Below are 27,041 nucleotides of genomic sequence, written 5' to 3'. Positions count from 1 at the left end.
TGGTTTATTATGTTGCTGGGCCAAAAAAAATTCTGTGGGCTAACACAAAAATGGGATAAAAAATTCTGCTACTGCTGTTTTTCTTTTCACTTATCCATTTTAAGTTTTTGGGTAGGTCTTGTAGTGAACTAATGATTCATAGCTAATGTTTGTTTCAATCCACATCAGAAATTAATAGGTGGTGTAATGCTTTCAAGGAACAATGAATTTATAGTCTTCTACAGAGGGAAGGATTTCCTATCCTCAGAACTTGCAGAGGTGCTCTTGTTGGTGGCTCTTGTTGGGTTTTAAATCTAGGCTACCCCAACTGTCTTGGGACTAAGAGGCTTTGTTGTTTGTCATAAGTAATATAGGGTCATGTTGCATCTAAGCTTGTGTGGCTAAATTCTTGTACGCATTGTATCATTGGAAGATGCTAGTTATATGATTTGAATCCAATCAATTTCACTTTATTTATGTACAGGCACAGAAAAAGATGGAGAAAGCTGAAAGGGTACTAGGAAAGGTTGAGACAGCCCTGAGGCCAACTGAAGATTCTAGACCTGAAACAATAACGGATGAAGAGAGGTTCATGTTTCGGAAACTTGGTCTAAGGATGAAGGCATTTCTACTCCTCAGTAATTCCTTTGTGTGTGTGTGTGTGTTTTTCTTTTGGTGTTGGATTTTTGCACAGTTACTGGGAAACAGTCACCTGAGGACACATATGTCCTGTTACATTTTTAGTCTGTTGCTGTCTCAGATTGCCTGTCTCTTCAACCCTTCATTTTTTTATTCTTAGTTGCTGATGAGCAAAGATACTGAGTCGCATAGATGTTGCACACATTGAGGTATGCACGTTCTATGAAGATGCAGGTCAAATATAAAACAGTTGTAGCACCTACTAAAATGCAGACTTCTGCATTCCTAAAATATCAGTTAGAAACAAATGGAGGGAGTAATCTATATTACCTTTCTCAGGGTCATTGGAATATTGGATTCTTCTGATTTTGTAGTGATTGATTGACAAACTATTTGCATTCCTTGCAATTCCTTATTTTTTTGGAAGCATTACTGCACCTCTTTGTTTTAATAACCTGACCAATTATATACTGACATGAGATCTAGTGTCCTTAAATGATTCTTGTATCAGTTTCTTTCTTTCTTTCTATTTTTCTTCATTTTTGACCACTTGCAGGCAGAAGAGGAGTTTTTGATGGCACAATTGAGAACATGCACTTGCACTGGAAGTACAGGGAGCTAGTGAAGATACTAGTGAAAGCAAAGTCTTTTGCAGAAGTGAAGAGGATAGCACTATCACTTGAAGCCGAGAGCGGGGGAATTCTAGTTTCAGTTGACAAAGTCTCCAAAGGCTACGCCATTGTTGTGTTCCAAGGGAAGAACTACCGGTGCCCTTCTACGCTCAGACCTAAAAATCTCTTGTCAAAGCAGAAGTACAGGGAGTGGGGAAGATTTCACGGCGAGTCTCCTTAGTTCATTATCCTAAACCTGAGGAATTGGCTAAGCCAAGTTTTGGGAGTCTTACTCCTAGCAGTAAGAAATCTACAGGTAATTCTTTATTAACATATGTTTTCTTCGCTGATCGCACTTTTCTACTGCTAGCCAAGTTAGGCAGGATATTGCATTGCAGATTACTGGTTGAACTTGGGGTATTTCATGGCTGGCAGTTTAATCTTGTTATCGCTTGGTTTTCTGTTGAAGTTCTTATTATCATAACTGATCAACAAAGGAAAAAGACAAGTCTGGTCCAACTGTATTATCATCTCTGTTGGAAACCGTTAGGCATACTACCTTCTTGATTTATGTTTTCAGTGCTAGTTAGAAAAAAACTGCTCTTTTATCCTTAGAAAAGTAGATACACTATAAGATTATGGTACAGGTACAATTTTTGTTGTGTACACCATCACTGCCAACTCATCTTTCCGCTTTTCCTCGATCTGTATGGTGTTTTAGGAGCTGGAGAAACGGAGAGAAGAACTTGAGGCCTTGTTACTTGCTGAGCAGTCCGAGTTGGTCTGAAGGCTGACCACAGTGATCTAACAAGTTTTCTTCCAGTGTAGATAAATGTTTTTTTCCTGACGATAGCATACTGCTTGGTCCAGGCCATGAGTCATTCATCAGAAGTCACTTTGTTGTAGTGTATCTTCTTTAGTTCCTCTATGAATGTTTGGACTCGTCATAAATGAATCTATTTGTATGTAAAATGTGCACATGAATCTATTTGTATGAGAAATGTGCAAAATGATGTTATTTTTGTATTAATTTGCAACCAAATGGCCTTTTATTTTTTTAAATGCATTTAAATGATCTCGTCAAACCATCTGTCGCTAAAAATATTTGTAACTTCAAATTGTCTGTCGCTATAGAGTACTGGCAGGCTATCTGTCGCTAAAGAGTTGCAGCAGACTATCTGTCGCTAAAAAAATTCAGAGCAACGGACTGTCTGACACTAAAAGTCCTATCTGACGCTAAAGATATTTAGCGACAGGACTTACAGCGTCTGCAGAAGTCTGTCGCTATAACTTTTTAGCGTCAGACTGTCTGTCGCTGTAACCGCTTTTAGCGTCAGATCGTCCATCGCTAATTTTGGTGTTGTGGTGTAGAGTGGTCTACGAGACCGTGACTAGACTAAACGGCTAGGATTTTGGCTCCTTGGGGGAGGGCATCAGGGGCGGGGTTAACTAGGGAGGTAGGCGGGCTGCCGTGGGTGGACGAGCAATAGCATACCTCTCAACGGTGGCAACGTTCTCGACCTCGACGTCGGTGCAGGAGGCCAGCGGGGTCGTGCGTGGACACCGACGGCACCGTGGGAGGCCAGCAAGGTCGAGGGGACGACGCATAGGAGGCCGACATGGACGTGCAAGGCCAGGACAGTCACGAGCGTGTGGGAGGCCGGTAGCCATGGGCAAGGGCTGCGGCGGCACACGAGACCAGTAGCGTTGGTGGGTCATAGGACGGCGTGAGTCCAGCGAGGCCGCCCCCGTTGTCCACACGCGAGCCAACAGTGGGGCCGACGGCGTGGTGTGGGCAAGCGTGGGCGCTCGGCTATGTGTTTGACTGTTTGAGTGTGTGCATGTGTGTGCAGCCGGGTGGGGATTAGGGTGGTTACAAGGGAGGTTTGCCGAGTGCTCGTGATCTAGCACTCGACAAACCCCTATTTTGTTTTTTTTCATTTTTAATAACTAAACTACTACGTGTGTGGGTCTCGTAAAGATGTTTGCCGAGTGTCCCAGATTTGACACTCGGTAAACCCATCTTTGCTGAGTGCCCGACAAACCAAGTTGTTTTTTTCATTTCCCTTCGTATCATCCTTTTCCTAAACCCTAAAATACTGTGCGTAGGGCTACGTGAGGGGAGTTTGTTGAGTGTCCCAGATATGACACTCGGCAAACCCCATCTTTGGCGAGTGCCAAACTAGGTGCACTCGCAAACCCACTTTTTTTCATTTTTCTTCATTTCCTTCTTTTTTTCATTTGATTTTTCTACCAATATTATTCCATTATAATATACCAAATCTTAACATGGAGTACCACATGTTGTATCTAGAGAGTAGAAAAGTTTCAAGGGTAGAAGTGAAAAAACTTATTATTTAATGCAGTTTGTCCTTTAATTCAATGTATATCAATTAAAATTCTATAATTGCACTTAACAAATTAAAATTATCAAATAGATCCACAAAATTACCAAAATTACACATGAATCAATCTATGTTTTCTATTGCATATACAAAAAGTACAGAAGTCAAACCCTAATTTGACCGTCAGTTTGACTCTAAATCTTACTGAATCATTCTCAACGCTACGATTCTTCTTTTGAGATACCTCTGTTTATAAACATCGTACGTGACAGATTGCCCAAAACCTTCTCAAAATTTTACCACGACATCCATGTATGATATCACGAGATCTTGACAAATCTCATGATTTTTAGACTTCGTTTGCTTTTTTTAGAATTTAAAAATCATTCGGCCACACGTTCATGGTCGTGTTTCCCGAATAAGATGTTCGAAATTTCTTTTTATTTCCCTGGTAAGGCCTCACACCGGACTCAATAACATGAATATAATTTTTCTACTCATTTTATTCTATTATTTGAGTCACTTGCAGTTCGAATTTGACATATACTAAAAATTCCTTAAAATGCAATAAATTAATTAAATTTAGCAAACGGTTCTAGAAATATACCAAATCTTAACATGGAGTACCACATGTTGTATGTAGAGAGTAGAAAAAGTTTCAAGGGTAGAAGTGAAAAAAAACTTATAATTTCATGCAGTTTGTCGTTCAAATTCAATGTATATCAATTAAAATTGTATAATTGCACTTAACAAATTAAAATTATCAAATGGATCCAAAAAATTACCAAAATTACATATGAATCAATCTATATTCTCTATTGCCTATACAAAAAGTTCTGAAGTCAAACCCTAATTCGATCGTCACTTTGACTCCAAATCTTACCGAATCCTTTTCAACACTATAATTCTTCTTCTGAGATACCTCGTTTTCTAAATATCATACATGACAGATTGTCCGAAACCTTCTCAAAAGTTTACCACAGCCTCCACGTATGATATCACAAGATCTTGACAAATTTCATGATTTTCAGACTTTGTTTGCTTTTTTTAGAATTTAAAAACCACTCGGCCACACATTCGTGGTCGTGTTTTCTAAACAAGATGTTCAAAATTTCTTTTCATTTCCCTGCTAAGGCCTCACAATGGACTCAATAATATGAATATTATTTTTCTACTCATTTTATTCTATTATTTGAGTCACTTGCAGTTCGAATTTTACTTATACCAAAAAATTCCTTGAAATGCAATAAATTAATTAAATATAGCAAACGGTTTTAGAAATATACAAATCTTAACATGGAGTACCACATGTTATTTGTAGAGAGTAGAAAAAGTTTAAAGGGCAGAAGTGAAAAAAACTTATTATTTCATGCAGTTTGTCGCTCAAATTCAATGTATATCAATTAAAATTCTATAATTGCACTTAACAAATTAAAATTATCAAATAGATCCAAAAATTTACCAAAATTACACATGAATCAATCTATGTTCTCTATTGCCTATATAAAAAGTTTTGAAGTCAAACCCCAATTCGATCGTCACTTTGACTACAAATCTCACCAAATCATTCTCAACGCTACGATTCTTCTTCTGAGATACCTCGATTTGTAAACATCGTACGTGACAGATTGTCCAAAACCTTCTTAAAATTTTACCACGGCCTCCACATATGATATCATGAGATCTTGACAAATCTCATGATTTTCAAACTTCATTTGCTTTTTTAGAATATAAAAACCATTCGACAACACGTTTGTGGTCGTGTTTCCTGAACAAGATGTTCGAAATTTCTTTTCATTTCCTTGGTAAGGCCTCACACCGGACAAATATGTTTTTCCGAGGGAAAAAAGTTTAGGCTTTGCCGAGAGCCAACACAAAACACTCGACAAAATGATTAATTTGCCGAGTGCCATAAAGAAACTTTCGAAAAATGATGTCTTTGCCGAGTGTCACTAATGGACACTCGGCAAAGTGCTAACGGTAGTGCGCTCAAGCTACGGCCGTTGCACGGCTGGCGCACGTGCTGCTATTTTGCCGAGTGCCTGATGTTTGCCGAGTGTTTCGTTATGATTTGCCGAGTGTTTACTTTAAGGCACTCGACAAATATGTTTTTTTGCCGAGTGCAATATGTTTGCCGAATGTTTCCACAGCAGCACTCGGCACACAACAGGTTTGCCAAGTGCTAGATAGAATGCACTCAGCAAACCCTCAGGCACTCGGCATACCTACTATTTCCGGTAGTGTTTATGCCATCTCCTTCATGTTGCAGCCGTGGACCTACACCATCACACCACCATGTGCCTGCCTGCTGCTCGTTGCCCTGACGCTACATGCTCGCGAGCGCCATCTTGGCATCACAGTGGACCTTCGCCACTACACCACCACGCGCCCATGAGCGTCAGCCTCTAGGGCTTAGTGCGGGCTGCCATGTCGCTGCGCGCCTCTATCGATGTCACAAGGTTCCTGGTACGATAAGGACGAGGAATAGATACATGGGATGTGGATCGACACTTCTTGAGTTCTTAGTACATGGAGGGGTATACCTCTTCGAAATGGTAGTTTGAGATGGGGAACATGATCCAAGTATTTCATTCCAGAACAAGGATCAAGATCTCATGATATTAGGAGGTATTACTACCACATAATTCGTTTTTGGAGACAATTGTTTTTTATTAACGGAGGTGGGCACGATAGAAATCTTATGGCTTCTTAGATGATAAATTCTATCATCAAGATTGTTAAAGAGAGACCAAATATTTCTCAGTTATCCATGATTGTACCCTAGATATTAGTCACCATGGAAAATGAGTATGTTGGTTCGATTTGTTAACATGTTTGATGATAAAATCAAAATAGAGGAGTACTTTCTTAATTTCTTAAATGTAGATGACACATCTGGTTCAAGGCTTTTTAGTTTATTTGTTGATTCCATGAATCCTTTTGGTCTTGATATGGACGATGTTAGGGGACAAGGTTATGATATTGGATCTAATATGAAAGGAAAAAACAAGAGAGGTCAATCAAAGGCGATTACTTGTGTAAATCTAAGAGTTTGCACATGCCATGTGCTTGCCATAGTCTTAACCTCACTCTTTGATATGGCTAGATCTTGTAGCAAAGTTATCACTTTTTAAATTGTGCAACAAATATATGCATTATTTTCTGGTTCTACCAAAAGATGAAAATTTTTGGTTGATCAAGTTGAAGGTTTATCTGTGAATTTTTTGTGCAACACCCATTGAGAGTTGAGAGAGTGAGATCAGAAGTGTCACAGCAATGAGATATAAAGCTCCTCAGCTAAGGTCAACTCCACTTCACTTAAGAAGATAGTGATATTGAACCCAAGAATAGAAGTGACGTCGGCTATGGAGATTTTTGAGTTTGTCAGGAAGGATTGTTATCCTAATACTTTCATTGCTTATTGCATATTATTTACTAAGCACATGAGTGTGGCATCAGCTCAAAGAACCTTCTACAAATTGAAATTGTTAAAGAACCATTTGAGATCTATAATGTCTCAAGAGAGGCTAAATGGTTTGGCAACATTATGCATTGAGAAGAAATTATTGGATTAGATTAATATTGATACCATCATCAATGACTTTGCATCAAGGAATGTTAGAAGAAAGTGTTAAGGTAATTTAATATGTCTAATTATTTAATATGAATATTGCTTTTGGATACATATAAAATTTGGTAAAATTTTATATATACACATCGAGTATTATTTTTATCATGTTTATAAAGGGATCTTGAGTTTTACTTTGGTTCTAGGCCCCAAAATCCTCAGGACCGACACTGGGCGTGGCCCACTCTTAATTGGTGCAGTAAAAGGTTAGCCCTATTGTGTTCTAACGCGAGAGCCAGCAACCGGCATGGTCTCATGCTTATAAGGCTTACAAAGGCCCATGAGTTTGGCTACTCCCTGTTACTTGTAATCCTATCACAACAAGAGAAGTTTTAGGTTGTCTGGTCTACCACTACTATTCTCAGAAAACAATTTTAGTCAAAGAGTTTTGAAAGAATTCCTCAAATCTTACTTATTTTTGTTTTTAGTCAAAGTGTTTTGAAAGAATTCCTTAGCTTTTACTACGAACTCCTTGCATGGTACTATCTTTGTCACAAATATAAGCAGTTAGACATTGATATATACAGTCTGCGAGGTGAAACTTTGGTCACTAATTTTTGTAAGAAATTATTATTTGAGCGCTGGTAGAGAAGTGGCTATTTAGGGCTTCCCTAACATACCATCGTGGCGCATTGTCTGAGCTCCACGTATCCATTCATCATCCATATCACGACCACAACATTTCAGAGGCGCCTACAGAGGCAGTGAACGCTTTGTCCGACAAAAGTCTGAAGCATACTCACTAAGACTAGCGTTGCGGCCAAGGTAAGGCCCTGTCAAACTTTTATCCAAGGACCATAGCAGCGCGGCAAATCTACTTGATGCACTCAAAATCTAACCATAGTGCCAAAAAAATGTGGGCCAGGTTATGAAATTATGGCTAAGGAGGAACACGCTGCCTACGTTGGGATGTTGGAGACGTAAGGGCATCTCCAATATAGAGACGGGGCTAGCTCCAAACTAGAACTCACATCAATTGGGCATCATCTAACATCTTGCCCATAATGTTTAGAAATAGATGCTGCTCCAGTCTATGACCCACACACTGAACAATATAACGAAGGTGGCCGGAGAAAGTGAGAAAAAACATAATTTTGTCCCTTAAACATGGGTGTTCCATGAATGCAGGCATGGATGCGGGCTCATGGGTATTTTTTAGTTTTTTAATCGATTAACCGAGACGAGCAAAGCAACCGTCGCCATTGTTCTCCATTAATAGAGGTCTTTGATTGGAGGCGGTTGCAATGCCCGCGTCCATTAAACTATGTGTAGTAGTGGAACCTAATTATCTGTGGATTTAACCTGACAATGTAAAGGAGCCGGTCATATAGGCACATTAAATATATAGGAAATTAGGAATAACTAAGGGCTTGTTCGGTTATGGCAGAACGACCCCACGATTGATTCTGTCTGATGAAAGCTTATATAAATTAAGGGCCTGTTCGTTTGGAGGAATTTGGAGGAATATGGATGAATCTGTAGAAATTTGTGAGAGAGCAAACAGTGTTTTTCAAAATGAATAGTGTTTTCAGCTGCATTTATGTCAGCCGAACGGCCCCTAAGTAACAATTTCGGCCAAGATTTCTTCGAGGGGGTTGTTCTGGGAAAAGCGAACGGTGCCGACGGAATATCCATTACAGAAGCCCTTAGGCTGTCCATGGCTACGTGTAGTGTGTGTGCTTTTTTTTTTTTTACTGAAAACCAACAAGCCTGTTAGCCTCTGTACGAGGAAAATCAGGAAAAGCATACACATACATGGATTTTTTTAATTTTAACCTTTTTTTGAATATAATTTTAAATCTAACACTGTCGGTTTTTTTAAACTAACACTTTTGGCTGCGCCTATTGTCCTGGCGCGACCAAATGCCTGTGGCATGGTGGCGCGGCACAGGGCTGACGTGGCGTGGGCCGGCCTGGGGGGCGCTGACGTGGCGGGTCTTGCCGCGCCACCAACCCTGGCGTGGCAGTGCCGCGCCCTGATCTGTGGCGCGGCAGGACCAGATATATACCGCGTGTGAGCCCGCCCGCCCGCACGCACCCCTGCCCTGCCCGCCCGCCCGAACGCCGCCGCCAGCCGCCGCCAGCGCCCTGCCTGCGGCCGCACGCGCCCGCGCCCTCCCGGCCTCGCCTCGCCCCGCCCGCGCCCGCACGGCCCGGCCTCGGCCGCTCGCCCACGCCGCGCCCGGCCACTCCCTCTGCGCAGCGCCCTAGCCGGCCGCGCCACGAACGTCGGCGCGTCAAGGCTGCCCGCTCCTAAGGTACCTCCCTCTCGATTTCATATTTTTTTTATTATTATCTAGTATAGTTAGTATTTTTTGTATCCCTATGGTACCCCACGTGCCCTCGCAATCCTCGAGCGGCCATCGCAGAAGCAAAAGAGTTGATGATGGTCTACTAGTGCTAGCATTTTTAGGAGCATGTAGGGGCATCGAGGCTATTTTCATTGACTATTAGTGTCTTTGACCAAATTTATATAATTGCGTACTAATATTTATGATACATAATAGGTACTATTACATTAAGTATGGAGTATACTTTCGTAATAAACTTATTAGGAGATAGAAATATTGATACCGTTTTTTTAGTTTTGATCAAACTTAAACATATTTGACTACTCGAGAAGCAAGATGTGTATTTATTTTGAGACGGAGAGATTACTTGTAATTTTAGAACCAAAGTTGTATATGGATTGATTATGTATTTATTATCTAGTATAGTTAGGATTTTGGGTTTAGAGATTTATGCTAGTTAGGTTAGTGAATTTGTTTGTGAACTTACTAATGTTAACTTGAATTTTGTTAATTTGAATACTCTAACGCTTTGTTTATCAATTTGTAACATGATGGCCTCTCCCATGCAGTACCCGTTGTACCTCATTCTGGAGGTGGAGTACGATGACCAGCACCGAGCACACATCTTGAGTAACAACGACGCAGAGGTGTCCTTGCCTCCTTTGAGGCCCCGCACTCACACCAGGGCGCATCAGTTGGACGAGCGTTATACGCCGTACATACGGCGTGCCGGCTTCCTCGAGCTTGTCCGTGTTGTCAACCATGGTCTTTCGCCCCTTAACCCAGCACTACTTACTGCATTGTAGACAGGTGAGAGTGCATTCTTTGTACGTAAACTTTCTTGTAACAAATTGGAGGCAACTAACAGTCGTTCTATTCTTATAACAGGTGGAGGCCTGAGACCCACACGTTCCATCTACCTTGTGGCGAGATGACCTTGACGTCGCAGGACATGAAGGCTATTTTAGGCCTTCGGTTGGGGGGCTTCCAGTGTCAGGGATAGTTGACAACGATCACTGGAGGGAGCTGGTGGCTCAGTTTACTGGTTTTCTTCCACCAGACGACGATGCTTCCAAGAAAAATAAGTGAGTAATTCAAGCCTATTTAATACTTGCATTGCTTTACAGCTGGCATCGAGTCTCATTTTCTTTGATCAATTACAGGAAAAGTTTTGGTGTTTCGTCGTTCTGGATCACAGAGCGCTTTGAGTACTTGGACCCACAAGCTGAGGAGGCACAGATCGATAGATTCGCTCGAGTGTGGCTCTGGTACTTTTTTTGGTGCTTTCCTCTTCCCAGACGCCTTAGGCAACACCATCAGCTGGATCTTCCTTGACATACTTCGCTAGCTATGGGAGAACATAGCGGGGTACAGCTAGGGCAGCGCAGTCCTAGCATGGACGTATCGACAGCTATGCGTTGCCTGCCGTCGCATCTCAGGACATGCGAACCTTGGGGGTTGCTCCTACCTACTCCAGGTTTGGTGTTGGGAACGATTGCCTGTTGGGAGGCTCCTTAATAATGGTTTACTGGTAAGTACTTCGGTTCATTATATTCTTCCAGGTAGTTAGATATGATGAGATTATTTGTTGCTAATTTATTATCGTGTTTAATACAGCAATTGAACGGGCATGATACACTCCCTACAGCTCTGTATATCTAGACGGAAGCACAGTTAGTCAGAGGGAATGCGTGGCGCAAGTACAGGGAGTATACGAATGGTCTCGGCGTCCTGACACAGCACCAGGTTACGCTCTCTATACTATCGTAGCAGTGTCTTCTTCGATGTACACTATATCATAACCTAACATAATTACGAAATTTCAGGTGTTTTGGTGTCCTTGGGATTCTCCGGAGCTCCAGGACTATCTGAGTCCTGTCACTAGGGACGAGTCACACGAGTATCGCTGCGACGTCCCTCTTATTTTCTTTCATGTGGTTGAGATTCACTTGCCCATCCGGGTCTGCAGACAGTTTGGTAGAATGACAGGCTACCCACCACCGCTTTACTCCACCAATCAAGTATTGCACGGGTGTGTTATCGATTAATAACAATGCTACAATTTAGAGGTGTGTTTGGTAGAACTAATATCGTTTTGTTGTAGGTTTGACCGTAGGAAGAGGTACAAGACCAAGGATTGGCGCGTGACACACAGCTCGTACATCCATTTGTGACAGACCAGGGTACCACATGTGGTCCTTGCGGGTCCTCCACACGACCAGCACACCTTTGACCAGTACCTGCGGTGGCTTCATAGGTCTACGAGGACACATATTAAGCCCCCGTACACTGACGTGGAGATTGACGAGGACTTGGAGAAAGATGTCATCGAAGATATGTACGACGTTACCACTAGGGAGGACACATAGCTACAGAGAGCCCCGCTTCAAAGATACGTGGTAAGATACTTGAATGGTACAATTTGTTATCCTTTTGGTATTAAGTATGTGTACTAAAACTGTCCAACCGCGTTTCTGTACCTAGGCGACACAATTATCAAGGCTGTCCAACGAAGCAGCGTTCCGGCTTCACGAATCTAGAGGGCAGGGGCCAGGCGTTCTCGCGGCTTTTGTGGTGGTAAACATAAACTTGTCCGTTTCAAAAATATTTCTTTATTGTATATGCGTTTGGGTAATGAACTAATTTTAACGTCTATTTATGCAGAAGGTGAAGAAGAGCTGCAGGAAGCTAGCTCAGAAGTTGAGCTGTATGGACACTCCTTATGAGGAACCGCCACTCCCCGCGCGGTCGGGTGGCACGTCTTCAGCCTCTTTGAGGACACCAGCCGACTCTTCTCAGCCGATGACGTAGGATGCCACTTCCGCGGTGCGTACACCACCACATCATAGCGCTGGAAAGGACCCTGCAACCGAGGATGAGGAGGAGGACGATGACGACGACGACAAACCCCCGGGCTTCCGCGGACAGCACGATGGACGAATGGCCGCAGGACAAGATTGGCATGTCTCAGCTAGGTGGTGCCCTGTTTGGCACCCAAGGAAACTCACAGGTACTAACAAAGATAGTTTGTTTCAATACGTAGGCTCCATGAACTAACGATCATAAAGAATTATAAGTAATCGTGCGTATCATATACCTGCAGGGTACGAGCCGTACGCACCGTCGATGCGACCATACCGATGTTGGCTACACTCCCAATGTGTTGCCAACAAATCCGAAGAGACAGAGGCGTCCGAGGGATCCTTACACTCCTGGGTCTTAGTTTGTTTAGGTCAAACGAATATTGGCATACGAAACTTACGGAGTTATTTGGTTATGTTATGTCAAACTTATGTCAAAACAATGAATATGTTATGTGGCAGCTTGTCAACTTGTTTCTTATTCATTTCCTTGAGTCGCGGCAGCACCGCCGGCGAGATTAAGTACCCTGCGTTTGGGAACCGACAGTCCCGGCGTATCTGGACACCGGTGGTAATTTTTCGTAATTGATTAGTTAAAATGGTGCATAACCGTATTATGAAAGACGAAAAACTAATTATTGGCTTATCAAATTCTCTATTCGGCCATGAAAAAACTCAACAAAATACGGACGCGACGCGTTTCGATTCTACCACCCAGGTAGCCCGGGCCGGCGGCAGGCGCAGCGGCCAGGTGGTGTGGCTGCTCGTGCGGTATGTTTGGTCCAGCCATGCCACGCAACAGGGCGCGACACTGCCGCGCCAAGGTCGCTGGCGCGGCAAGACCCGCCACGTCAGCGCCCCCCCGGCCGGCCCACGCCACATCAGCCCTGTGCCGCGCCACCAAGCATGGCGCGGCACAGGCATTTGGCTGCGCCAGGGCAATAGGCGCGACCAAAAGTGTTAGTTTTAAAAAAACCCGACAGTGTTAGATTTAAAATTATATTAAAAAAGGATTAAAATTAAAAAAAAATTCCATACATGCACACACCGATGCATGAACCTGTACAGTACAGCCTACCGATGTCAGCCACTGCGACTCACGTGCGTCAGCAGCTAGACAACTCAAGTCGCACGAGGTTTTCGTGCACGCGTGGCGTGGGCCACCGGCCGGAGCCCACATTGCATGCTTCTTGTGGACCAATGCAATTACGGAAGTTTGGGCATCATTTGCTGTTCATGGGGACCCGGTGCTGCCGTGCAGTGGGGTACGATCCATGTGCTTCACTGCAAGTGACCCTACCACCCTCTCGCTAGCTTGTCGATTGGCCCGTCTCCAACCCTAGCACTGGAGCAGCCAGTGATGAATTCGAGCCATTGTGATGGGCAATGGCCCGATCCAGGGCTCGGTGTACTCTGAGGTATTGCTTGACATTGTGTTCAGCAAGAAGATTAATAAAAACATACAATTTCATAGACGACACCTAGAACTTCGCGAGCGTTAGGTCCGCTATTATTGAAGGGGAAAATCTTTCTGGTCTTTGCTTATTTTGAAACATCGTAACTTGAATTATTAAAACTATTCAATAGCAGTCTGGAAACAACACACAAACAAAAAATGCAAATCGTATACACCGTAACAGATTTTCATGAGGTAAATTATTGAGCAGTGAGCACATATGACCCTATTGCTAAATCTCCATCCATTGTTGACAAAAAATTGCATCCCCGCCATGGTCTCTCCATGGACTAACTTTCTTCTCTTGATTGGTACTTTGACCTCTTCATTTCGCTATAGCAACGTCCAAGGACAGAAATTATCCCTCATCTGCATGTATGAATTAGAATGTTTTTTTGAACATAAACATAATTCATCCTCTTTGAAGGTTATTTAATTTACTTAGTTATACATTGGATTTTACATGGGGTGTCCAATAGAAGTCAACGGTATAGGATTTGGTTGCAAAGACATCTCGATGGTTGGTACAGGTAGCCAAGGAGTTGTTTACTCAGACACATGGGTTGAGTGTTCTTAGTGTGCCTGAACAAGCTTTTTAAAATCTTTTTGTAAAGTTGTGTGTATTTTGGTTATGCAGATGACTAGAGTGTTTCAATGTCTGTGTCAACTTAGATGTAATGATTTTGAAATTGATAAAGGTTCTATTATCAAAAGAATGATTTAGAAGGTGAATTATCCATGGCTACTTTATTTCTACTACTAAGCCACATTTGCTAACAAAGAGCAAAAGCTCCCATTAACATCATCTTTCTAGTCTATTTCCTACTCCATAGTTAAACCCAACTCCCAGACATGTGGTTATCACTAATTCGATGATTTATTAGACTACATGGTATATGCACCACCCTCCAAATGAACTAAACGAAGTGACAATAAAAATATAGATGTTAAATGGTTTTCATATCATTATTGAAAAGCAACATTTTTTACTTCCATTATTCCAAGTTTTTTAATATTGTCCTTTGCTAGTATTACCTATTTACCTATGCATTTATTTCTCAGCTCAAGCCTAAAAAGCTCAGTTCTTTTTAGCCTAAAAATTGATGCTCGTATTGTGTTCACCTATACCACATGATGATTTTGATTTTTAATGGTACATTCCTTTTACATATTCTCTCAATCCTGATTCCCGAGAGTACCTTGTGTTGAGAAGTTCTTTAAACATAGAATTAACTGGAAAAAGATCAATTAGGACATAGAGTCTACCTAAAAACATCTCCACACTCACGTTAAGCTTACATTTGCTATCCATGCTATCAGGTGATGCCAACCAACCAACTTCTTTCCTACTAATTGTGTATGAAACGAGACGCTAAGAGCATCTCCAAGAGAGTAGGTAAATCATTTTGTAAATGTAAATATGGCTATTATTAGCAAAAGGTTGTCTCTCCATCTCATTATCTAAATATAGCCGCGAGCTATTCCATGTTTTTCACTCGGCATACAAAACGAGCGAAGCTCGCTCGCCAATTCCGCGTGAATCGCAGCGGCTGGGGCATGTCATGACATGCAGCGCTTCGAACGGCTTGAGGGCGCAACCAGCCGCATGTGAGGCTGGATGGATGGCAGAAGATAGAGAGGCTGATGTGGTGCTCTAGTATTTGGAGAACTATTTTTATTTAGAGAGCCTCTAAATCTTGGGTTTTAGAGATTCTTTTACATAGTCTCTTGGAGATGCTCCAAGTTGCATCTGTATGCTACTCATAACGCTAACAACTAACCGATGAACTTCTTTTCCTAACCAGAATTAAGTTGGGCAATGTAAAGTGAGTATTGTGTTCCTAGCCACTTGTCTTCCTAAAGTTTGGTTTGAGCCCCAATTGTTAAAATGCAAGTTGCATAATAGTAGCTATCATGTGTTCTGTACAACAAATAATTAAGTATCCTATAGTGTTCTGAACATGCCCCAAAATGGACACAAGTTACCTACAGCGCAGGCGCTATATATAGCTGCCCAATGAATGATTAAATGACTGATGATGAAAAAGACAGAGTAAAGAACACTTACAGTAGAAAATTAAGAAATAAATAAAGGAGTGGCTGCTCAAATTTATTTATCTCAATATATATTTAGGTGTGCCAAATAGTAATTTATTATTACCCCGATACAGTTTCAATATATGTGTACATCAGCTTAAAATTGTACTTGTGCCGTGTGAAACCATTGAAGGGATTTTTTTTTTGTGTGTTTCCATCCTTCATACAATATTGAGAATTTCACCATCAAAATAGAATGAAATATATTCCAGTCCTTGGTGCAGCTAACTGCAGAACCAAAGCACAATTTTGACGAACCAATCATTATGTAGAAGATAATTCTAGCAGCACTGCCATTTGGGTATCCAGGGATAAGAAAAAATTGCAACAAAACTGATCCTTTTCTTTCAGAAGAAAGTGTAGAAGCCATTCAAAGTGGGAGAAGTTTGCTATGGTTAATTTTACTAATAATAAATAGTTTTCAACGATTCATTTTCTCCTTTGTAAATTGTTCATATAAAATTCCCAAATACAATTTATTCATTCAAGGTATGAATTTGTACTATTTTCACTTCAGAAGGGAATACCAAACAATATATACCAGTTTAACGAACGATCACATATTAAGACCATTAGTGATGTTTTGGAGTGACGGTATAGTACTATATATATGTATGCTGATGAATGACACATATCCGTAAACGTCACTGATGATGATTCATATTCTCCTTAAGAGTTTTGCTCCGGTGATCCTCTTTAAATAATTTGCACGGATCTTAAAGCAGTAGGGTGATTAATTTTAATTAACTTCGTCTTGGATCTGAATTGATCCGGCCCTATCCGTGCTCGAAGGAAGCCCAGCCCTTCGTGTACCAGAGCCCGCGGCACCGGTGGTCGGACGTTCGCCGTTCGCGGCACGAGTGGTCGAACGGCCTTCCGTGCCTCACATCCGCCCGCTCTGTCATTGGTCACGTAGTGCCGGCGAATGGTGGCGGCACACAGAGCTGACGATGATGGCGGCACGGCGACCGCAGACGTACGGGACGGAACGTGCCACCTGCGGGTGGCCGCAGACGTACGGGACGGACGGTGCCACCTGCGGCCGACGGCAGACAGGACGGGACGGGCGGCATCGGCGGCGAACCGACGGGCTACGGGGGCACCACCCAACGACCGAGGCCAATCGCTATCGCCGTGGTACTTCCGCAGCCCTGCGGCCTTCCCTATGACGCGGCTGCCAGAACGAGCCTGTCAGATCCGTCATTTGGAGTTGCCTTTGGGCTCCAAGTCGAACTGTGGAACGTTCAGCTATAGCTTGGCATCAGATAGCAGCTTATGATCTGTAGAGATTCAAGCATGGATGGCAAGATCAACGTGGCATCCTGCAAGGCGTATATACTCTGAACGGCTATAGCTGCTTATTCCGCACTTCAGTTCTTCTAGCATCTAATTCAGACATCTGACCAGCTCTCAGGAGCACCTTTGTTCTCCCAATCTGTCATGGGATCACGCACGACGAGGGGAGGTTGAGCCGGAGCCAATCGGACAGTGAAGCCACCCGCCCTGTCGCGTCTGCCGCCGCAGATTCCACTGCCAGCCCCATCTGCCCCCATCTGCTGCCGCCTTCACCGTTCGCCCCTTCCGCCGCCGTCCGTGCGCCAGTGCCCGAATGCAGTGCGGGGAAGGCGCCTCGATCGCTCATGCCGCGCGCCGTCCGCCCTCTCGATAAGGCATGTTCGTAGCAGAAATCTGGGCTGCGGTACGTGGAGGGCTGGGTTTTCTCTGGGCACGGATAGGACCGGCCCAATCCAGTTCCAAAACAAAATTAATTATAATTAACCACCCTGGTGCTTTAAGATTCGTGCAATTTTGTAAAAGAGGACCTCCGAAACAAAACTCTCTCCTTAATTATTAGTTGTCTGTTTATGAGATACGGTATATATATGTATTCTATTTTATTATTGAACTTCTTACTAAGCAGAAGGTTACACAATACTACAGATAGTACTCCAAAAGAGATGTGTTGGAAAACAATTAAGCAATATAGCAACTAGCGGCATGTCCTGAAAAGAAGAGAAGTTTGTTAACCAAATGCGCAGGTCGATAATACTAGTCTATATCACTGTATAAATTATAAAATGACCTTGTGTACAATATGCCTGGATCAGGAATATATATAAATAGACTGCCGTGTGAACAAAACACAACACCTGCATGGAACACGAAATTCAGAAGAGGAACACAAGAACAATGCTGAAAGCATCCTCACTAGGAGCATATATATAAACTGTGATTAAAGCCACAGTCGAAGGTACCGTACGTATTCTATCGGCAAGTTCTTCGATTTAGTTTAGATGGAAACTAAATCCAAAACTTTCCAAGAAATACGTTTATTAACACACGACAAATTAAACATGCAGCCAGCTTGGATTGATGCAGAGTGTCTCAAGTCAAGCCAGCCGTGAAACGTGAGATAGCACATAAGTGCTTTATTTGGCGACGGATCAGCGCAAACCTGCCGACCACGAGAGGCTAGCTAGCTGGTCCGCTGCAGCCTGTGGAGTAACGCGGCGCGAAGGGCGCGGTCGTCCCGCAGCGCGGCGGGCACTTCCACGACGGCGTCCTGCACGGTCATGCCGCCGACGAGGCACACGCACGCGTGCGGCACGGTCAGGTCCAGCGACCGGAGCGCGAGCAAGAGGCGCGCGGGGGGGTGGCGCGCCGCCGCGGTCGTCGTCAGGCGCAGCGCCGCCGGCTCTGTCCCGACCATCCGCACCTCCAGCTTCTCTCCGAGGCTGCTGCTGCTGCTGAACGAGTGCGAGGGCGCCACCGTCGTGAGAGCGCCGGCGGCGGCCTTCTTCTTGGCCTCGACCTCGAGCTGCTCAACGCGTTGACGCAGCTGGGCGATGTAGGTGGTGGCGTCGGCGAGGACGGATGCCTTGTCCATCCGGGACACGGTGGGCACGGCGGCCCGGAGCTCGCAGAAGATGCGGTTGAGCTTGTCCCGCCGCTGCCGCTCCGCCTCCACATGGCAGAGGGCGGGGCCGTTGATGTTGTTGCGGGACCCTGGTTTCCTGCCACGCCTCTTCAGCGCAGGTGCTGCCGGTTCGCCGGACAGGTGGTCGTTGCCCGGCGAGCGCGAGCCCTCGCCACCCCATGTGACTTTGACGCCATTTGGGGGCTCGTCCAGCCAGTCGTCGCCACCCAGCCATCCCTCCAGGACATCACAGGGCACGAACTCGTGCTCCTGGTGGTGTCCGGCGTTGGAGAACGAGGCCGGGGAAGGACAGCTGCTGAAGGAGGCAGGGAAGACCAGCTCATCCATTGGACTGTGGCACTGTGCGCGCTGCTGCAGCTGCAGTGTATGGCTGTATGGATATATATAAGTTTAGATCTGGTAGTGTTACGGTGCTAGGGATGGCAGCGGTTTGGTTTCGGGTTCGATATCCGCAGGTTTCGCCGCGGGTTTTGGTTCGTGGTTTTCGTCCACGGTTTTTCGGGTTCGGATACCCGAAATACTGCGGGTTTAGGGTGGGTTTAAAAAATAACCCACGGAGCTCCATCGGGTACCCGAAATAATTCAGCCTACTAAAGGCCCATTAGAAACCCACGGAGCTTATTGGTTTCTCTTAATTTTCACAAGCAGAAGGGTTGCCGTGAACTTCTCCCTGCTATTGTTGTTGTATTGTCCCTGAACTTGGTGTTTAAGACTTGTATTGTTACTGTACTCACCTGGTATTGTTGCTGAAATTGTTAGTGAAATTGTTGTTGTATTGTACTGTTACTGTATTGATTAAGACTGGTATACTGTGCACTGTGCTGTTCATGTTCGGGTTTCGGGTACCCGCGGGTTTCGGTTTCGGGGATGAATTTTCACCCGAATCGGTTTTCGGGTCGGATTCGGATTTTCGGTTCGGGTTTCGGTTTCGGGTGCCCAGGCACTCCACCCGATCTGAACCCGCCCCATTGCCATCCTTATACGGTGCCGATGGAGAGGAACTTAAGGGAGCGTGGCCGTTCCAGCTCGTTTTTTAAGGTGGCATCTCCAACTCCAACAACAGTACGGGGCCGTTTGGCCGGGATCCTACCCGCTCCGACTCATTTTTAAGGGTAGAGTTAGGATTTATACATGGAGATCGTTCAAAGCCGACAACGATCATATGCGATGAAATATATACATGACAAGAATATAGATAACAACAAAGTAAAAATTTATTTTCCGATACAAATATATACATGACAAGATAGACACCACTAGAGTTATTGGTACCGAGCAAGACCAAGCAATAAAAGCACTAATTAGAATAGTTAACTAACAAATTAGAGATTAACATGCTAACTAAGAATGCACTGTGGGGGCACCAAAATGTTGGGGGATGCCACCAGGCCCCCGAGCCCATCCCTCCACCACGATTCACTCTTCCCTTCATAAATGATAAATCACCACCTGGAGCATCCACAATCTAGTAACGCTCATAGTCGTCAACCACAGGACCATCTTTACATACCATCGCTTAGAGTTTGAACCATCAAATGCATTTACCTTAAGCACATCAGCAAAACCACTAATCGAAAAATGTCTAAAATTAGGTTTTTGGATTGTTGGATATTTATTGCATTTTCATATTTAATTTAATCTAGAAAAATTGTAGCAAAGCATTCATGATGACATGTATGTGCACGTGTGATTCAGCTACTTGCAATAATAGCAAATATGCAAGGCATCATACTGATCAAAACAAAAATAGTACTAAAATTCACAAATTCAGTAAGTAGGGACACGGGTAGTGAAAGTGGTGGTGTCGAAGGGAGGGATGTGTGGTGGCACTTTGCAAAGCAAACAGATGCGTTTGAGAGGGAACACAAAGTTCCAATTCAAACTAAATGGTTCTAATGAAAACATAGTTGAAGATTCAAACATGGTTCAAAAGCGAAGAAAAAATGTCAAAGGATATAAAAGCTACATAGGTGATTGTGATGTCACACTACTACACAAATTCTTTTACACATCATTTCACAATTGGGCTCTGTTGACGATCACTAAACGTCAATTATAAAACGTTAACACAACCTGTATTTATACTTAATTCCATCACCAAACATAGGTATAGTGGTTTAAACTAATAAATTCTATGAGTTTTGGTGAATCTGTGTTTTCAGCAGGGTTTATCCAGAAAATCGTCAAAGGAAATTATGGAATTGCGCCGCGTAATCGACGTGGGAAGACTCTAGAAGACTCCAGAAGGCGAATCACCAAAGCGGAGCATGTGTCTATGACATGTGGGGCCACCCGGCCCCAGCTAGAGGCCGCCTAACCTGTGGCCCCCCCATGTCAGCCTCCTATTGCTATATCGGTTCTCCACCGCCTCCTAGGTTGCATCTATGCTGTTCTTTAAGTCGGTTTGATCCAAGGGCTCACGTTGGACGCTCCGGCCTATATATACCAGCCCCTGCCACCATCTCTAGAGCCATCCTGAAACCCTAATTCATATTCTCCTCGTCAGGATCAGAGCCAGCTATCAAGAGAAGATTAGTCCTCTATAGGATCTAGTCTTATGAATAGAAATAGTGAGATAGAGAGTGAGGGAAGAGTTTGGAGGAGGTGCCGGCCTATCGGTGCTCTTTTTACGGCTTGTACCTTGGTAGATCCAAGTTCTACTTGAGCTTGCCTTTAAGATATCTCTGGTAATCAACTTCTAATTCGAGTAAGCATCTTGTTTATATTGTTCATCAGGATCACGACTCTTTTGAGTGCTTTATTCCTATTCTAGAGGGAGTAGAGTATTAATCGTAAGTGTAAGCGTGGTGCTTTATACCTCTAGTCTGTAGGCGCACGTAGGACACGGTTGCGAAGGAAAGCATCCTCTGCTGGTGTCTGTCCCTAGCAATGTCCCCAGTTGAATAGTAGAAGACATAAGCTTATCCAAGTCAGAACTAGCGACTTTGGTTATCCTCTCTATGCTCCTATTTATCCTAACCTTGTTGCTACCCTTAGTTAGATTAGACCGTAGTTAGTCTCACACATTTCCCTGTGGATACGATACTTGGAATACCTCTGGGTGAAAGCTACAACGGTATCCGTGTGCTTGCGAATTTATCTGTGCGCGTTAAATATACCAACAAGCTTTCCGGCGCCGTTGCTGGGGAAACGGTTGCTGAATTAACTTTGAGACTTTCTTAACATTTTATCTTTTATTCTTTCTTTACTTTTCCTTTTGGCATGGATTCCACTCCTATCTATCAATATGCTAAACCCACAAGCACAAGCCTAGAGCCACTAAAATCTTTAGAGCCTATCCTAACACCTGGCTATGAGCTATGCCCGTATTTTATAAAATTGATACAAGATAAATCCTTCTCGGGAGAAGGCCATGAAACCTATACTCACACCTACAAGAGTTTGAACAGACCTGTGCATGCTTGCATATCGCTGGCATGTCTGAAACCTTAGGAAATTCTGATAGCCAAATCACAACCACTTTAATCCCAAGATTTAGCTATCAATCCTAAACCACCAATACCCCAAAATCCCCCAAGAGAAGAAGGAATTTCACCTTTGGAAATCCCTGTTAAAATTAAGGATGACCTCTTTGGTGTTGATTTTGGGAGAACATTAAATTCTCATCTTCATAAGAGATCTTTGAGCGAATATAATTTAAATCCTCTCAAGAAGGGATCTCTTAGAAAACGTCCTTATTCCCATATAGGACATTGGAAAGAATTCAAGGATGGCATTTCAAGTAATGCCATAGAAGGAGAGCTGAGCCATCTAGAAGCCATTCCTATCATCTCCCCTTCTATGTCCACATTAGATGTCTCATCTAAACCCATCTTTCAACCCATCCTTGACCTCGATGATCCCTCTTATGCTCTCTCTCCTAAGTGTCATGATGACCCTTGAAATCCGCTAAGACAATCAAAGTATAGGAATCATGAAGGCCACAAGGATGACCAAAAAGAGCAACAACAATGGTTGGAATGTATTGAGAACTTGTGTGCCATTGCTAAAGAATAGATGGACAAGGACGAAGCTGTAAGGAAAATGGACCCTAGGCCCATTTACTTTGGATTTTGGTGTTTGATGACCAACACAACCAAATTGGACTAATGAATTTGCAAATAATTGTTTTGTATTTTAATAGGGTGCAAGATGTGACTTGGACGAAGACGACATGATGATCCCACGATCAACACCATAAGCAAGACCCTAGAAGCACAAGAGAAGACCCAAGATATCAAGCAAAGTCCAAGCACGAAGATGGGAACCAAGCCGGACGCAAGATCATGAAGAAATGAGCTCTGCAGAGCTTTTATAGGGGCGATGGTTGCGAGGAAACCAACCGCCCGCCTAGATCTTTGCGCCTACAACGATCTACCACAACGTCTCGCTGCGGGAAGTGTGCACGCAATCCCAGTTCTTGTGTCTCAATTGCCTATATAACTTATAGCCTATTTTCCTTGTCTCTCCTCCACCTCAAAACTTATTAACAATAATTTATTATACTTGCTCTAATCATCTACACGGTTTAGATTTGGATAAGGGGTATTAATTTTTTATTTACATAAAGAGGTATTAATTTTTTATTGGCCCAGCAAGTACTAGTAGGCTATTTAATTTCATGCTGCATATAGGAAGCGCGATTGTGCACGCACGGATCCTTGGACTAAGAGCAAGGCTAATAATGCATCGTTCGTTGGCTGTAAGGATCAGCAGTACCTGTACCTAGCTTCGCAAGCATCTTTCAAGCAAATAGTACAGCCAGCTCTTGGCTGTAAGCATCAACAGTACTAGTAATTAGCTTCGCAATCAGAGCATCTTTTAAGCACGTGACGCATATCTCTAATGATTCGGGGTCATTTTGATTGGGCTGGACGGCACCTGTACATGCTTCATTTCGCGTCCAGGCCTTCTAGTAGAAGCAAATATTCAACATCCTCTGACTGTTCAGTTTATTTGGCTGCACCAGAGTGCACCACAATCCACATGTACTTGAGTTTGTTTGGTTAATCCCTCAGGGATTAAAGAGAATTGAGGAGTTTTGATGCACTCATATCTAACTCAATTAGCATCTATTGCGGTGAGAAATTAACTAATTTACACATCAATCCACGGCAACCCACATGGCTTGTTTGGATGCCCACATATTTACCTCATGTGTTGAGGTGGAAACTACACTAATTTCCACTCCAATCCACCTCAACACATGTGGATTGATATGAATACATGGACATCCAAACATGACCTGAATTGATGTGAATACGAGTGTATCCAAACAAGTCATGATGAGGATTTTATCCCTATAGTCAAAATCTCCCTCAATCCTCTCTAATCCCCTTAGATTATGAATTAACCAAAGAAGCCCGTATTAAGGCGGATTTAGCAAAAAATAATTAATTTCAATCTCTAATTCACTCTAGCACACGTGGATTGAGATGAAGATAAGTGTAGCCAAATAACAAGCCCTTAGTGGTTTAATAAGAGCGTTGAAGTACCAAGCTAAGAGATTTCTTTGATCAAGGGTGAATCTATCCGGAATTGAAACGATGTCATAGCCCATAGGTGATTCACCAATGGATTTGTACCTTATGAGCTTGTTATACTACAAAATAATCATAAATTTCTTTCATAATACAATGCCATTTAATACTTGGCCCCTCCTCTATTTTAGCTCAAGCTCCGCCACTGATCAAGCTTAAAAAGAACTTATGGATGAACAAAATTTTTATATATAATTTCATCAGGATCGGCCGAGACAACAAAATGAGGTTATCATTAGCAACAATGGATCGTGTGCCAATACAATGGTTTTAATCTACTAATCTCTCTATTCCAAACTATAAGCTAAGTCGTTTTGGCTTTTCTAGTTTTTTACTATATATCTAAACATAATATAGATCTAAATATATAACAAAAGATATGTACCTAGAAAAACTAAAATGACTTACGATTTAAAATGAAGGGAGTACAAACTGTGCTAAGTTTAGTTGGTCAATAAGTTGCTTGTAGTACTACAAAAAAACTCCTCTAATATTAATTTGACAAGAAATTTCTATAAAATATATTAACAAAAGGTACATAATATAGAGCATTTTTAATTATGAAACCGGTATGTCAAGGGTACCTTTCTTTAAGTGCAAGGCTAATAATGTAACCCCTGTTGTTCGTATGTCCATTGCATATAAGCCCACTCATATGGTAGTTGGATTATTTATAACCTACTTTCTTTTTTCATAAAGTTTCTTAGTTCTCGTGTCTCAATTGCTGATATAAACTTATAGCCTATTTTTCTTGTCTCCCCTCCACCTCGAAACTTATTAACAATCATTTATTATACTTGCTCTAATCATCTAGACGGTTTAGATTTGGATAAGGGGGTATTAATTTTTTATTTACATAATGAGGTATTAATTTTTTATTGGCCCAGCAAATACTAGTAGGCTATTTAATTTCATGCTGCATATAGGATGCGCGATTGTGCACGCACGGATCCATGGACTAAGAGCCAGACTAATAATACATCGTTTGAGTACCTGTACCTAGCTTCGCAAGCATCTTTCAAGCAAATAGTACAGCCAGCTGTTGGTGGTAAGCAGCAACAGTACTAGTACTTAGCTTCGCAATCAGAGCATCTTTCAAGCAATTGACGCATATCTCTAATGATTCGGGGTCATTTTGATTGGGATGGACAGCACCTGTACATGCTTCATTTAGCGTCCAGGCCTTCTAGTAGAAGCAAATATTCAACATCCTCTGACTGTTCAGTTTATTTGGCTGCACCAGAGTGCACCACAATCCACATGTACTTGAGTTTGTTTGGTTAATCCCCCAGGGATTAAAGAGAATTGAGGAGTTTTGATGCACTCATATCTAACTCAATCAGCATCTATTGCGGTGAGAAATTAACTAATTTACACATCAACCCACGGCAACCCACATGGCTTGTTTGGATGCCCATATATTTACCTCACGTGTTGAGGTGGAAACTACACTAATTTCCACTCCAATCTACCTCAACACATGTGGATTGATGTGAATACATGGACAAAACATGACCTGAATTGATGCGAATCCGAGTGTATCCAAACAAGTCATGATGAGGATTTTATCCCTACAGTCAAAATCTCCCTCAATCCTCTCTAATCCCCTTAGATTATGAATTAACCAAAGAAGCCCGTATTAAGGCGGATTTAGCAAAAAATAATTAATTTCAAACTCTAATTCACTCTAGCACACGTGGATTGAGATGAAGATAAGTGTAGCCAAATAACAAGCCCTTAGTGGTTTAATAAGAGCGTTGAAGTACCAAGCTAAGAGATTTCTTTGATCAAGGGTGAATCTATCCGGAATTGAAACGATGTCATAGCCCATAGGTAATTCACTAATGGATTTGTACCTTATGAGCTTGTTATACTACAAAATAATCATAAATTTCCTTCATAATACAATGCCATTTAATACTTGGCCCCTCCGCTATTTTAGCTCAAGCTCCTCCACTGATCAACCTTAAAAAGAACTTATGGATGAACAAAATTTTTATATATAATTTCATCAGGATCGGCCGAGACAACAAAAGGAGGTTATCATTAGCAACAATGGATTGAGTGCCAATACAATGGTTTTAATCTACTAATCTCTCTATTCCAAACTATAAGCTAAGTCATTTTGGCTTTTCTAGTTTTTTACTATATATCTAAACATAATATAGATCTAGATATATAACAAAAGATATGTACCTAGAAAAACTAAAATGACTTACGATTTAAAATGAAGGGAGTACAAACTGTGCTAAGTTTAGTTGGTCAATAAGTTGCTTGTAGTACTACAAAAAAACTCCTCTAATATTAATTTGACAAGAAATTTCTATAAAATATATTAACAAAAGGTACATAATATAGAGCATTTTTAATTATGAAACCGGTATGTCAAGGGTACCTTTCTTTAAGTGCAAGGCTAATAATGTAACCCCTGTTGTTCGTATGTCCATTGCATATAAGCCCACTCATATGGTAGTTGGATTATTTATAACCTACTTTCTTTTTTCATAAAGTTTCTTAGTTCTCGTGTCTCAATTGCTGATATAAACTTATAGCCTATTTTTCTTGTCTCCCCTCCACCTCGAAACTTATTAACAATCATTTATTATACTTGCTCTAATCATCTAGACGGTTTAGATTTGGATAAGGGGGTATTAAT

The 27,041-nt window shown here is 42.5% G+C and overlaps 2 protein-coding genes across 2 annotated transcripts; one reads left to right on the top strand and one right to left on the bottom strand.

Moving 5' to 3' along the window:
* The first annotated feature begins 475 nt into the window (after positions 1-475).
* Positions 476-1,470, top strand: LOC136500101 (CRM-domain containing factor CFM3, chloroplastic/mitochondrial-like). The gene is made up of 2 exons (XM_066495510.1): positions 476-617; positions 1,175-1,470. The coding sequence occupies exons 1-2, from the start codon at positions 476-478 to the stop codon at positions 1,468-1,470; spliced, it is 438 nt and encodes a 145-aa protein (XP_066351607.1).
* A 16,547-nt stretch (positions 1,471-18,017) lies between these two features.
* On the bottom strand, positions 18,018-19,188 carry LOC136502119 (transcription factor MYC2-like). Its single transcript, XM_066497594.1, has one exon. It carries the CDS (start codon positions 19,170-19,172, stop codon positions 18,384-18,386), a length of 789 nt encoding a protein of 262 aa, XP_066353691.1. The 5' UTR covers positions 19,173-19,188; the 3' UTR covers positions 18,018-18,383.
* Between the last annotated feature and the right edge of the window lie 7,853 nt (positions 19,189-27,041).

This window comes from Miscanthus floridulus, chromosome 13 (genome assembly GCF_019320115.1).
Source record: "Miscanthus floridulus cultivar M001 chromosome 13, ASM1932011v1, whole genome shotgun sequence".
Lineage (NCBI taxonomy): Eukaryota > Viridiplantae > Streptophyta > Magnoliopsida > Poales > Poaceae > Miscanthus > Miscanthus floridulus.
This window is presented reverse-complemented; position numbering and strand designations above follow the sequence as displayed.